Source organism: Thunnus maccoyii, chromosome 22 (assembly GCF_910596095.1).
Source record: "Thunnus maccoyii chromosome 22, fThuMac1.1, whole genome shotgun sequence".
Lineage (NCBI taxonomy): Eukaryota > Metazoa > Chordata > Actinopteri > Scombriformes > Scombridae > Thunnus > Thunnus maccoyii.
In genome coordinates, this window is record NC_056554.1 from 8725765 (window position 1) to 8740952 (window position 15188).

A 15188-nucleotide genomic window follows, 5' to 3' on the forward strand; every position below is an offset into this window, starting at 1 on the left:
GTGACGGGGATAAAGAAGACGGATACATGAATGTATGTTTTGGTTTGCTAGTTCATGTTTTCCACTTAAGTTTTGTCCTTTTCATCTGCTCATTTATATTTTTAGCAGTTTAATTGGCTACGTTCAGTCGCGGATCATTGCAAGCTCATGTCTTTGCTGCTAAATTAAGTGTTCAACTCAATTGCAGGGAGCTCTGAAGTAGTCTTGTAATTCTTACATTAGACTTTTTGTAAAGCCTGCAGGTATAGTTCATAATAACAAAGCGTCAGAATCATGATCCATTAGTCTGACAGCTTTTAGTTGTTGCTCTCAATCTGTTTGTTGTCACTTCAACTCTCTTTCTAATTCTGTGTCATATCAAATCATTTCTTTTAAATTTTTTGTTTACTCAGATCTTTTGTCTTTCTAAATTCATTTTGTATCTGTCCCCGGAACTTCTTTCGCTGTTTGCTTCTCTTTTTTATGGAATGTTTTTCTTAACTCAACTTTTCTCCATCTTACATGCTGTTTTAAATCACTTAAAGAAGGTTGATTTCACCCTTACATTTCAATCAGCTCTGCTGACTGATGGACTGAAGTAAACAACTTCATTTTTTAGGTAAATAACTTGATTTTTGGCACATTCCCTCATGTGCTTAAATTTTTCAGACCCATGAGCTGCGTTGAGCTCAATCATTTTCATCAAGACAGAATGACGTTCTTTACATTTCTGTCCAAATTTAAACTAAGCTGAAGAGCTAGAATTTTTTATCTATACTCATCTCCTGCTCTGAGTAACAAACTGATTTAAAATGCTGTCTTAAAACCTGCTCTAGACACTTAGTGATGTACCATGAATAAACCACAGTGACACTGATAACACATTTCTATTGTAAGTTCTTTTTGCACATAATCATGCTTTTGTGTGAAACACATTTAAAGTACATTTATTAACACACATGCACACAAACACGACACACAACTTTCTCCCTTGTGTTAATGAGTCGGTCTCTGTTCCATACATGTAATTTTTATTATTTATATCAAGTCCAGAGAACAATATTGACTTTGGCAAAATGAAATAAAAACAGAAAGGAAACAACAGTAATGGTTAAAAGTCATCATTATTAATTTAATTGGCTCTGTTTTTATAGGCATCTGTTTATGTGTATCTGTGTTCTGGGGTGTGTGTGCTTGCCAGTTTGTGTGTTTTGTGCTGTGTGTGTGCTTCTTCAGTATCTGGTTTGATCTTTATTTTTCTGCCTAGTTATCGTCAACATTTTTCTGCTCTAATCATGAAGATTTTTTGTCTAAAACAAAAAATCACACATTTTATATTTTGTATTCGATCCTACCATCACCCCCCAGAAAACTCTGAAAAACAGAAACACATGGTGCGACAAGTAACATCATTTTATATATATACTATATATATATATATGTACTTTCAAGTTTTCTCTTTTCATTTTTTTTTCTTTTTGATAGAAGTTAGGAGTCTCTGTGGTCTGTGCCAGTGGATCAGTCATCCCATTACACGTTTCACAAAGTCTTCTAATGAACAGTTCCTAAAGGTTAGTGGCCTCCATAGTGGTTCTGTCATTTAACTGGTTCCTTTCAGGAAACATTCACTGTTTTGGATTAAAAGTGAATCCATGTGGCACAAAGGAGTCTGAAGTCACAAAAATGAATTTTAAGTAGTCGCTTTCTGACCAAGCTGCGCAAATTGTGACTAATTCAAGTTTTGGTAAAACGTCTTTAAACATTTCACTTTTACTGTGCTTTGAGCGGACCTTAAGACCCTGTCAAATCTTTTATTTTTATTTTCTTTTTTTTTTTTTTACAGCATGTCCAGAAAGCGGCAAAACTTTTAAAACAGTAATGGAGTCTGGTTGACTGGATTGCCCCCTCACAAACATTCATATACATGTGCGCACTCAGTCACACACACAGCCACACATACTCGCATCTTGCCCCCGATCCATCAGCGCATGCACACTTAGGGTCCATTAGCATCATTCATTCGTTTGGTCCTTTATCATCCGACATCCAATATGATCTCATGTTTCAGAAATGCACACACGCACATGTTCCACCATACACCCCCTTCTCCTCCATTTTGTAATCCATATCAACTCCATTGTAATCCCGATGTCTTTCTTTTAATAATGCCTGTGCTCAACTCGCTCTTTCCAGCTCGTATCGATTGATCATGTCCAATGCACACAGCTCTGTATTTATGCTCCCATAATCCGCAGGCACGGCAAGTCAAAATCGTTGAGCAGCCACAGAGGACACATAAAAGTCACATTCATTGTGTTTTGGAAAAGAGTTTCAAAATCGCCGTCCGTTTTGGAGTCCAAAAAAAAGCCAGATAACAAAGCAGAGCTATGTCATCCGAATCTTTTTTTTTACGTTTGTGATTTTTGTCGGAGAAGAGTGTTTCTCCAGTATCACCCATAGTGTAGCTGTTTTTGATCCAGAGTAAACCCTTGTGTTGTGGGGGCTGGAACTCTGGAGAGTTGAAGTGTTAGCAAAAGTCTGGTTCTATTAGTGTACAGGCTTTACTGAGATCCATGCTGAGCTCACACTATCTCCGTCTGTGCTATATAACCTTTGTTCTGTTGCTCTACTGATGTTTTCCCCTCTTTGATTACGTCTCTCCTTCTTTGTGTCTATATATATCACTCACATTGTCTGTTCATACAATTGTCGCTCTGTCTAGATTTTTCTGAGTTTTGTTTGTCTCTTGTGTTCTTTCTTTTCTATCTAGTATCGCTTCATCTTTACGGATACAGCTTGAACTCAACATAGAGTATTTCAAGACAGTTTTAAAACTGTCCCATTATGTTTCTCCCCCTTTTCCTGTCACATCTTTCTCCCCACTTATTTTCCCACCCATAAGTCTTTTAGTCAGCTAAAAAGAGCCTGTTAAAAATCTTCACCTCACTTCCAAGTACACTTTCTTGTCTCCTCTCCATTTTTCTTGACTTCTCACCTGGCAAATCAAGGAGCTGCACAAGTGAGATTCAAGTCAATTTTACTCTTCCCTCTCCCTCTGAACTCACAACCTTCCCTCCCTCGTCTACAATCACTTCATCTTCCCTTTCCTGCTCCCTCAATTTTTCCACTGACTCCACCTCTTTGCCCTGCTCAAATCCCATTCAAACTGTACTCTTTTAGATCCCTTTATCCCTCTTAACTTTCTTTTTTATATCTTTACACCACCAACTACACAACACTTTCCTCCAGTTCTTCAGCACTCCTTCCGTCCTTTCCCTTCTCCCTCCCCTTGTCTTTCACACTGCTCCCTTTCCCAGTAGTGATCCCGGTGTTAGAGTTGGAGTTGGTGGTGTTGTAAGCATGGATGTATCCCTGTTGGAACTCACACTGCCCTCCAAATCCCCTGCCGTTTTCGGTCTCGTCACTGGTTGTCGAGGACGCTGTGCTTGTCGTTGATGCACACTGCACTAGCATTCCATGAAGTGACTGGCTCCGCCTCGTCCAGATCACGCTCAGCCGCTTGGCGTAACTGACAGCACCATAGCGCTTGGCAACAGTCGCCGCTGCATCAGTTGCTAAGGCGACAGAGGAGCCCATATCCAGCGAGTGCCGCCGTTTACTAACGGTCCCGCTGGCAGGATTTAGAGGGGATACAGGGCTCTGATAAGCCTGAGAGGAGTTCCATTTGTCCCTGCCTCGGGGAGTGATTCTCCAGTCCAACAGATCTGAGTCTCTCAGGGGTGCAGCCAGAGAGAAACTGGCACGATTGGTCAGTTCTCGCTCCAGACGGGGTCTTGGGCGTTCCCTGGAGCGAGACTGACGGGGCAGGGTGGATGGAGGGGAAGGGGAGTAGTAGAGGGGAGTTCTGTCACTTTCTGGGGTGTATGGTGGCGCCTTCTCCAGCTTCCTCTGTCTCACCACCAAAGCCATCTCCCCTCCTGTCCCAGTCATTGTAGAAACCACCCCCCCAGCTGAAAGAAACTGCTCCAGGTTGACTTTAGGCTTGGGCCTGGGCTTTGGAGGGAGTTTGGGGGGCAGAGAGGAAGCAGAATCGGCCGCTTCCTTCTTCTTGTCCTTGTCCTTGTCTTTCTCCCCTCTCTTGGAAGGGAGACCATTGGGTAGGACCACCATCATCATGTCCCCGGAACCATTTGATTGGTAGCATCCACTACTGTTGCCACCTTTGTCCCCGCCCCCTACACCTCCTCCCTGACAGCAGGCCCCACCTCCTGCCTCAGCGTTGCTGTTGTGACATATAATGTGGTCGCCATGGTTGCACACACGGTGGCGAACCATTAGCGCCACAGTGAACACGAGTAGGGTGACCACGACAACGCCGCCAACCAAAATGGTGAGCGTCCCTCCCAGGAAGTGGGCTTGGAGAGAGCGGCACGCCGGGTAAACATCCTTGGTGGAGAACGTGGTACAGCCCAGGACCTTTGTTGCTGCTAATGACGTGATCGTGTCATCAAAAATGGCCAGTACGCACAAGTTATAGTCCACTCCTGAAACCAAGTTCTTCAACAGGAAACGGTCACTGGTGGATGGTAGAATTCTAAACAGAAAGAAAAAAAACAAAAAAGTAGAGGTCAGTGAAATAAAAAAAAGTGATCTGCACAGGATCAATAGAGAATTAGTTAAATCTAAAATATCTTGCAGTAACTGGAAGCCTAGCCTGAATATTCTGACTATTGTGGAACAAAGGAGAAAAGGTTGAACGTTGGAAAAGAAGCTGAGGAAAAGGAGGGGTGAAAGGATGGCTAGAATCAGCACAGGAGTGGATACTGCAGTAGGGGGAGAGAGGGAAAATGAGGCTATTGATGGAGAGTGTGCCCAGGGAACATGAAAAGAGAACTCTGTCTGCTCATTTGGAGTGCACGGGTGTGTGTGTGTGTGTGTGTGTGTGTGCCGAAATACTTGAATCCCTGCGAGAAGCAAACGTCAAGCCATTTTGTGGGACCTCACTTTTAAAAAAAGAGGCCATTTTAGATTTAGTCAGGGCTAGGATTACAGTAAAACGGAGACATTTTGTGGTTTTGATTAAAGGTAATAGGAAACAAATGTGTCAGCGTATTGTCATAACAAGTGAGGGGTGTGTTTTGTTGTCTTTTAACTGCGAATGTGTTTCCTGCGTGTGTCTGTAATGCATGAGTTCTTGCGTGGGATAATAAAGAGAGAAGTGCTTTGAATTTGTCCTCATTTTAAGTGTTCGAGCAGCCGTTAGAACTAACAAACGAGGGAGAGGTGAACAATAGAGAGACAGAGAGAGGGGGAAAAAACAATGAAGAGAGATGGCGATGAGAACGGAGGGGCACAGGCTTTACATAAGCGTGTGTACCATGCTAGAGTTGTTTGTATGTGCTTGTCAGTTCATGCTTGCACAGTATATGAGTGTATTTGTGATATACTAGAATGAACATCTATGTGTTTTCATCTAAGTGGGTTTGTGTGTGTGTGTGACATGCAAGAGTAAAGTGTGTGTGGGAGAGTGTAGCTCAGCTCAAGTGTCTGTCGCTGATGGGTATGACTTTGCCCTCTGCTGTCCAACCCTCTTGTGTGGGCAAGTGTGTGTGTTTGTGTATTTTTGTGTTATATACAGGAATATTTTGTCAGTGATTTCTTTTTTCATTCCTCACTTGTATTTTGGTCTCCCGCTTCTTCTTTCTCTCTGCCTTTTCACACTACATCAAAGGGCTTATTTGTATCTACTGTTGCTAACCGTTCCAGCTCCCCTTAGACTTGAGCTACATCCTATAAATGCCACCGAGTTTGACTCAGACACTGCAGAAGGCCTCTAACCTCAGTCTGTTTATAACGCATTCAAAATAAAGAGACCGGTGATGGCAACTATGTAGTTTTTGTATTTTTTGAGTACATTTTGAATTCGATGTAACTGACTGTTCTTACATAAGCCAGTTCTTCAAATGAAATCACTGCGATTGACAACTCTCTCACAAATATCCACAGCAGAGTTTCAGAATCAGTGGGATAAGATGCTTGGACAATGGAGGAACTATCTGGGAAACAGAAGAGGGGGTGGTTTACTCAAGGAAAGCTTTGGGGTAGACACATGGATTTAGGTTCCAGTACTGCTAAGTATTGATCACTGATTTTCACAGGCTTCTCAAGGCTTTAGATTTTCTGAACAAATGCTTAGAATATCAACTCTTGTAGGTATATTGTAGGATTAAAAGTGTATTTGAACTGAAAATCACCTTGAAAACTCTGTAACACTGCTTTATTTCATTAGGATATGAGGCCGCAAAACAATCTGAAAAGCAAGAACTGGCCCAGAAATATCTGCAAACTCCTAATTTGAAGCAGAGGCTCTGTATGATTTGATAACGAATTACAATGAACTGTCTGACACTGTCAGTCCCATTATAATCTGAACAGAAACACGGGGCATTCTCATTATCCAATGGTCATTAGGTTGCTATAGATTGCTTTCTAAGACTGCCACAAATTCACCAATTAACTCATTCTCTGCACTGGAGCAACTTGGGGACCAGGTGTGTGTTACCATGGCAAAGGCTCATTATTTGGCTCAACAGTGCAGCGCCTCCACTGAAAGCATCTCTTCATACAATATCCACACATTAAACTCTCTCTTTTCATGAACAGTCGACCTCCTGCCTTCATTTCCCATCTTTCGAGTGAACACTAACATGAAAATCTCTAGCTGGAGAGAACAGACTCCAAGCAAGAGCAAAAACTGAACACTATTTTAACAAAAATGAATCTGCGAAAAGACAATACAGTTGAAGGGTTTACTACAGCCAATTTGCCAGAATGTCTCAGGAAATGCTGGTATCTCTCTCTCTCTCACTCTTTTAACAAATGAATTAGTTTAAATGTCTCCTTCAATTAATGCCTCAAAGAACCTCCATTCTTCAAGGTGTCGGGCAGTTCTGTAATTTGATGGACACTGACTAAATGTAGAACCCAAAGGTTCATAGCAATAACTTAAATTGGAAAAGAAAGTAGCAAAATTAAGGTTTTGAGTAAGTACTTTTTTATATTCTTACAGCAAAGAGTAGGTATTTTATGAACTGAAATCTAACCAAAGCATTATAACCAAATATCTCAGGGATGGAAACCCTAAAGGAAAGCCTGTCTTGGTCAAATCAGTCACACCGGGTGATTATGAATTGCCTATGTAAAGTCCAGTAGTGAAGACAGTGGGTGCTCATCAGATTTCCCACATGAAATATGAAAGAAGCATAATGCTAGCGCTGCCTCTGTGTCTGAATAAAAAGCCTCAGTCATATTATAGGCTTATAAAAAGGCCCTGAGAAATATTACAGCGGTGTCAGTTCATCCAGGGCCTTTATGTGTCTTTGTATAATTGATAGATCCCATGAGCCAGAGACTTGACCATCACTGTGTGAAGCCCTGTACTCGGCTGAGGGGCTGGTTCTCTGTAGCAAAGGTTATATTTAAATGGGTTTTCTCTTGCTTTGATTCACTGTCGTGTTAATGCGTACCAGTTTCTCATGTCCTTTCCCTCTCTCTTTCCATGTCATTCAGTGTCTCCATTCGATTCATATTGCCAATATAGCATGCTTTATTGAATAGTATTGAAAAAGAATTATTATTATCTAAACAGTCTTCAACAAGCAATATTTGTGCTGAATCCTTCACTATTTCCTTGCATATGAATTTTCTTTACCAACTAGAATCTATGTATACGGTGCAACTGAATGCTTTTTGCAGTCGATACCAATATTATGTATAATAAACTGGGACATGGCATCTTGAAAAAACATCAAACTATTCAGTGGGTCTTCTATTGTGCAACCGTAAGTCACACATACACACACCTTGAATGAATCCTTGAGTCATTTTTCTAATCCTACCATTCAATACCAGCTCCTTTATTCACTCTATCCTCCATCTCTCCCTCTATCCTTCTTTTCAGCTCTGTTTCGATCTTCTCTCCCTCAATCTATCCCCCTTATTCTTTTTCTATCCATCTTTTTGTGAACAGATTTCCTTCTTTTCGCTGATCAGTCACTCACTCTCATCTCTCCACATCCTCTGCCCTTTTCATCTCTTTGTAATCACCCATCGTTTTCTTTCCTTTTCCCCTAAACCTGCATCGGTGCGCTCCTTTTCGTCCCATGTCCAACCTCTTTCTCGGCACCTTTTTACAATTTGACTTACACTTTTAGTTATGTTCGTTCCCTCTGCACATCTCCTCTCCCTCTTTGTCTCTTTTACCTCCACTGTATTTCTGGAGCCAATCAGTTGTGCTCGCCACAAATCCTTTGGCAATTCTCACTGGGCTCTACCTGACCTCCCAGCCTCTCTCCTTTTCACATTCTCTGTACTATGTCTCTATTAGCCACAGCTATAACCGTGTACCATTATTTAGCATCCAAGGTCACTCCTTCTCTTCTCTCATGTCCTCTTTAGCTGCTTTGCTCTTCCCTCCTCCTATCTTCCCTTTTCCCCACCACCTCTCCATTTGCCCTCATCTTATATTTCTCATCCTCCCTCTTCCTCACCCTCTCTCCCTATACCACCACTCCTCTCCTCCACCCCACCACCACCACTCCCTCCCTTATGAGATCATGAATCACCTCTATAGTTGTTTTTGCCATGCTGGCAGCGACAGAAATAGGCAAGCAAATTCACTGAAATATACATGGAAGGACCTAGACGCATTCACAAACGCATGCATCTTTGATATGCTGATTCTCTACACTGCATTATGCATTTTTAACCATATTTACATGCCCATTGTCATATGTAGATGCAAATATTCAGCTGTGTGGTGTGGGTACACATCCTGGACAAGTGAAATGAAAATCACCTAAATCCTCAGTGCTCTTGAGACAATGTATGTTCATGAATATAAACTATGCCACATATAACTTTGTCTCTATGAACCATTGGTTGTGTCGAAGTGGCAGGGGTGTTTGTTCTCATTACCCCCCCCCCCCCCCCCCCCCCTATATTTGCAGATACTTGCATTGTGCTCTGGCACCTAAACATACCAAGCATATGTCTGTCTCTGTGCTTCTAATTATGGTTAAACCCCGCAAAGTCACACACACGTACACAGATGCAGGGAGAAAGTGAAAGAGACAAGGGAGTGCTTTGTTCAAGCGGGTGACACAGAAACGAGTAATTATTAGTACGAGAGGGGAAAGAGAGAGAGAGAGAGAGAGAGGAAAAGAAAAGAGTGGTGGAGGGGATAAAGGAGTGGTAGAATCCTATCCCCCCTTTCCTCATCTTTCTTTCCCCCTCTCTTCCTCTTCTTTTTCTTGTTTCTCTCACTGCCTCATTTCGTCCTTTTTCGCTCTATCTGTGCTGCAAAGTCTGGTGGTCTGACACCAGACAAGATTAGGCACAGAGAGCAAGAGACAGGGAGAGGGGAGAGAAAGAAAGACGAGCAGGAAAAACAAAGCAATTATCTTCTCTTCTGGCTGACATCTATACTGCCCTCGTTTCCTTTTTTCCATGTCATGTCTTTTGTTCGTTTACCCTTTCCTCCATTTTTGGTCTTGATTCATCGGACTGTTTACTGTCTTGTTGGCTCACTCAATTTTGTGTGATCTGTTCTCCTGTTTTCCTTGATCAGTCTTTCTGTCAGTCTCTTTTTGCCCCCCCCCTCCCTCCCCCCCTCCCTTCTGGATTTTGTTTCATCCCTCCTTCTGTCTTTTCACTTTCCTTAATCTATCCTTCTCACTCAGCTCTCTCTCATTTGGCCTGATTTCTTTCCCCGTCGCCTGATTCAGTTGTTTTCTCTCTCATTCTCGTTCCTATTTTTATGACCTCCTTCTCCTCCCCAATCCTCCAGTATTTAACTGACTCCAACATTTCATCTTGATTTCTCCCTCTTTTCTCTTCTTTTTATTTTAGCAACATGATAAAAGGTAATCACACTGTCCTTCCCTCTAGCCCTCCCTTACTTACTCTCCTCCTGCCTATGACCCTACAGTATAATATAAGGTGACATATGTATTGAGTTCTGACCCTTTTGCTCTTCCTTCCTCCCTCTGCCTCTTATGTGAGTTGACACATGTATTGACCCAGTAGTTTAACACTTAATTACATCTTCCCCGAGGGTACAGCTCTCAACCCCATTCTGTACCCCCTTTCCATCCCAGCCATCTAAGTCCTTGTTCTCTTCCTCCCTCCCTCTTTATCCTCTCTTTGTCTCTGCATGCCTCCTGTTATATCTCTCCTTACATCCTTATCTATCCCTGACTCTGCAGATGCACTTATCTCGTTTCTTGTATGATTTCTTGTATTAGTCACCAGACTCACACCAGGCTAAAATAGGATGCTTATATCAGTTTCCCCCAGCAATATCGTACAGTACAATACAAAGAGCCATGTCGTATGTAACATGACGGAATCTAAGACTAAAGCCACTTGATGTTTTTCCCTCCGACTCACATCTCAGTGGAGGACAATGTTTGATATAATGAACCTTGCTTGACACTTACTTATTCTTGTACTGCAATAAGCCATGGGGCTTTTTTGTGTATTTTAATCCTCAACAATTTTAAAAGTCTTATATGGAGTCTGTCTTTGTGATCAGCCTGTCATGTATGTTTTAAATTTTGTCAAATAGATCTATCTATCTAATTGCATAATTTTGACAAATGCCCTCTCTGTATCCTCTTAAATATATTTATATATCGGTTCATTACTGTGTCAAATATTAGTTAAAATGCTGTATAATTAGCGGTAGCAAATGAGCTGTATTGCCATACACCTAATTTTCATGTTAAATTTCTTTGACCGTCTCATTTCCCTCTCCTTTTATGGCGCATTATCAATCTATTTCTCAGCATGCTCCTTTCCTGTGGCTGTCAAACTCTCACCCTGTCTGTTTTAACTGTGCGTCCCTTTTTTCTGAGACTCTACTCTCATTATTCTCATTATTTCTTAAACTCTGCGTGATTTTCTCTCCAACCTACTCCTCTCTGTCTCTATGATCATTTCTGTTCCCATTAAATTAAAACTTGGCGCTTTGAGTGCCCAGCAGGAAGGTTGATGCTGTTGTGGCTGGGTTGAAATAGTGAGAATTGTTAAAGGTCTTATATTTCTCCCTGCCTGCCTGCACAAGACTTTTGAGTCTCAGAATTAACTTTTGGCTACAAGTGTCATACAAATGCTCTCAATGACATGGCACCAATCACACAAAATGTATTGAAAACATCTTCTCCAACATATTGCCAACAATTTATAATAGGGACAGCTATTCTTAAAAACATAGATAGCCCTATGGTAAACATCTTTTGTAATTCAGGGGCTGAATAACGTATTAATAATGTATTGAGTAAACACACGGGTGGAACACAATAAAGCCTACACAATGCAATGCAATTCAAATAAAGTAGTGCTACAAAAAAGTAATACGGTTGTGTTGTCTGTCATAGAGGTGACAAATTGACTATGTGGTGATTTTTTTTTTTTTTTTTTCCAAGGTCATAGTTTGTGGTTTTGTCTACTCTCTATATGTACATAGGCTGGAGAAAATAACAAGAACACCTGCAGTACAATAGTGTAAATTCCACACCTTTCTGACAGTCTCAACAGAAATTGTATATTACCAGTTTCCGAAGCATGTAGTGTGTTTGTAGGACTGTCGAATAGCATTACATTGCACAAACGATGCTGTGTCCACCCCCTGTGTACTTTTGTGGTTTACAAATGCTAATCCTTCAGCCATGGCACTGTAAGAGAGATTTTTTTTGTAATTAAATTTGCTGAAAAGATAGCAAATTTTCTAACAGATGGTTAGAAAGAGGGCACTTTACAAATACTGCCTCATTTACATGGAGGGACATTCTTTCTGCTGTTCTTTGTCCTTCAGGTAGGCTGAGCTCATGTGTGGGCAAGAAAGAAATCCCAATTTGGTTATTGCTCTCACTGAAACATTATGGCAAAGCTCCAGAGAGGAGGCCCAGTTGACTGTGTCAGGGGAGCTAAGGGTGACAGGGTGAGCGGTGCCCAGCGGATGCCACATGGACGACATCCCACCTGGCACTGTCACAGACGCCATCGAAATTAGACAAGCCGCGCTAAAATGGAGGCTGGTGTTGTCTAGAATGTGACTGACCTGTTAAAGATGATTAAGTCTGGCAGCCACATGGTGTCTTCTCTGTTCTGTATTTCTCTATATACAGCATATACCTCTGTCTCACTGTGCAGCTGACTTTTTATCACTTGTCAGATACTTTCCTCACTCTCCTTCCATTCTTAAATCCTCCGTTTCTTCACTTCCTCCCCTTCCTCAGCTCAGTTTTGTCCACCTCCCAAAACAGACATGCAGCAACAGCAACAACAACAACAACAAAATATGAATGCAAATCCCTGATAAAAAGCATGAAATCTCGCTCTTCCATTATCTCCTTTTGAATTTATAAGCCAGACTCCCTTTGGCCGACTCCTCTCTTCTCGGTCTTTCTAGCTGGTGTGATATTGCGGTTGGCACTGGCATATTGATGGCATGATAGAAATCTATACTGGAAATCCCTGACTGCATTGTGGTATGCTTCCTTTCAAATGCTGCCCCCTTCCAGTTCCTCTTTATCTGTCCTCTGAGGCCGATCTCCCTGCTACCTCCCTCAAAGCCCTCAGACTGCTTGTCTCCTCTTGAAACCATTTTCTTCATTCCCAATTTGGTTAAGAGTTTATATCTCAATTTCACCTTTAAGCTAACCACTACATGTCTATCTCTCCTTGGAGACAGTTATCCCCATCCATCTGTTTAGTTGGCAATGTGATTTGTTTAGAGTGTAGTCAAACTTCTAATCGCTTTCTCCCTCCTCCACTGAATTTCACCATCTCTCCTGTGACGCTGGTTGCCTTGGCTTTCTCACATATCTCCCCTCTTGTTTTGCTACTATGCGAGTCTCTTTGTGTCTATCAGCATTTTCTTGTCCCGAGCTGCACAGCTGAGCCTTCACCTCTACTGATGCTGCCGTTTTAATATTTCCTTAATTAGTTGACTCAAAGAATTACTTTTTCCCTTCGTCACCCTTTTGTCAAATTCATCGAGGGCAACTGGGATTGAAGTAATACTACAAACAGCCGTACAATGTAGAACAATCCAATACAACAGCATGGCAACAAATTCTACCTTAGTCATGCTCAATGTTCAGTTTTTGTTGAGACTTTTTCAAGGATGTTGATTCCACTCTATGAGGCTGTATTGAATTTATAGATGCATGATATGCTACAAGCTTCAGTTTCTAGAGGTAATATACTTTTACTCAATAACATAGCAAGTCAGCTCCCCCCTATTATTAGAGTATTTTCTGTGGAGGAATTAAAGCAGCTGATCAGCGAGGGAGCTGAGATCTCATTCAGTTCATTCAATTCAATCATTTAATTAGTTCTCCATGTGTAATTGCCACAAACGTGTCGTGGGACTGCTCGCAATCTGCACTTGTCTGTTTTGATGTGGCATTTCAATGGGACACCTCTTCGCCTCCGTCCTTTCATCTACCCATCCCTCTCTCCAGCAGTGAAGTCCCATTTCCTCTTCCTTCCACTCCCTTCTGATATTATTCTTTTTTTTTTTGTTTGTTTGTTTTCCAAGTACTACCTCCCTCTGTTATCCCAAATTTCTATGGAGCCAATCCTCTCCTATCTTTTTCATTACTCTGAACATCCACCTTCTCCTTCTTTCCTCCCTATTTTAATACCCAGGTCTATTTTTATTGTGTACACACATTTTCTCTCTAAATCTATTTCAGTGATGGATTTAAATACCTCCCCTCCCTCTCTCCACCCTTGCTTCCTTGCTTTTTCCTCGAGGACCATTTGGCCCACCCCTCTCTCTTCTCCCACTTCCTGTCTGTCAGTCTCCCTCCTTTCACCCATCCTTCTTTCATCTCAATCTCTCCCAAGGTGATTTGGGTAGAGCCCATCCCCTATCCTCCCTTTCTCCCTCAATCCCTCTCCTCCTCCTCCTGAAATCTCTGAGGCCTCATTCCTATCTTTAAAATTCCCCTGTTCTTCCCTTCTGGCTCTATCCATCACTCAAACTATTATTATTTCCTCCCCATCCGTCTTTTTTCCATTCATCCCTGGCTGCCATCCTTTCTACTTTCCCTCAATCCCTCTGATTATACCTACACACATTTTTTTCATATTTCCAATCATCTCTCAATCTGTCTGTCTCCCCATCTTTCAATCTGTTCTCTTCCTGTCATACATTTCGCTCCTCTCACCCCTTCTCAATGCTTACAGCTCAATAATACCTGAGGGTAAGTGCATTCAATCCATGCATTAGTGCAGACTAAATTCAAAAACACACGAATAATGCCGAGATAGCAATTCCTGCCCAACCTCCCATCTCCTTCTCCTATTCCATCTTGCTCCCACTGTTTTGCTGTAGCAACAGCCACACATATTAATGTTTCATTAGTCTATGGTTATAAATACAGAGGCAGTAAACTTTGAATGCATACCCGTATAATTCATGTATAGTGCAGCAGTATATTGGTGTACGCCAGGTTGCTAGCACCCTAGCAACACGTCTGGATTTATTTCTGTCTTTCTCCTTCTCCCCCTCAATTAAGTCTGGCCTCAGTTCCTTCCTCTCCTCCTCATCATTCAGACCTCCCCTATCTACCCATCTTTCTGTTGATGTTTGCGCAGTTAGTTTTTTAGGGGTATCACAGTTTCACGATGTGAGCCCAGAAAGTGTAAAATTTTGATCCATCATGTATCATGTAAAATGAAAAGGTATGTTTTACCGAAATTCCTTGCTTTGCTTCGTTTTGTTCTTCCTTCTAATCTTTTTGGCTCTCTTTGGCTTTTACAAGTGTCTACAGTAGTATTCATCCTTCTCTCCACAGCTACACTAAACAAATTGGCTCACAGCAACGCATAAAAATGGTGAGCGAAGATTGGCAGCTTTGCAAAGACTATCTCAGGCATGCAAATTATATAGTTTTTCACCTCATGTTTTTTTTCCAAAACTGTTGTCTAAACATATAAGGCAGGATATGGTGGTGGTCTCTTAAATAATTTGTGGTTACAAGAAGAACGTTGAACCCCTAACCTCAAATATGGTCTTTATAAATGTTTGATTATTTTTCTGCCTCTGAGAGCCTGGTGAGTAAACACAGACAGTGAAGACTGAGTGGATCTCATTTTAAATTTGAAATGACATGGTTTACTGAAGGTTTAAATGCTATTTCAAATTAGAAATTACATGACCCATCAACATCATG

General features: G+C 41.6%; 2 protein-coding genes across 5 annotated transcripts in view; one reads left to right on the forward strand and one right to left on the reverse strand.

The window, feature by feature from the left end:
- LOC121889179 (pyruvate carboxylase, mitochondrial-like) overlaps positions 1-15188 on the forward strand; it is a 298909-nt gene that overhangs the window by 176718 nt on the left and 107003 nt on the right. The window lies entirely within an intron of this gene.
- The window catches only part of LOC121889180 (leucine-rich repeat and fibronectin type-III domain-containing protein 4), a 39595-nt gene continuing 25395 nt past the window's right edge, over positions 989-15188 (reverse strand). Inside the window, exon 7 of the mRNA XM_042400941.1 lies at positions 989-4534. Within this exon, the coding sequence (XP_042256875.1) occupies positions 3208-4534 (1327 nt within the window). The 3' untranslated portion in view covers positions 989-3207. The remainder of the gene's footprint in view (positions 4535-15188) is intronic.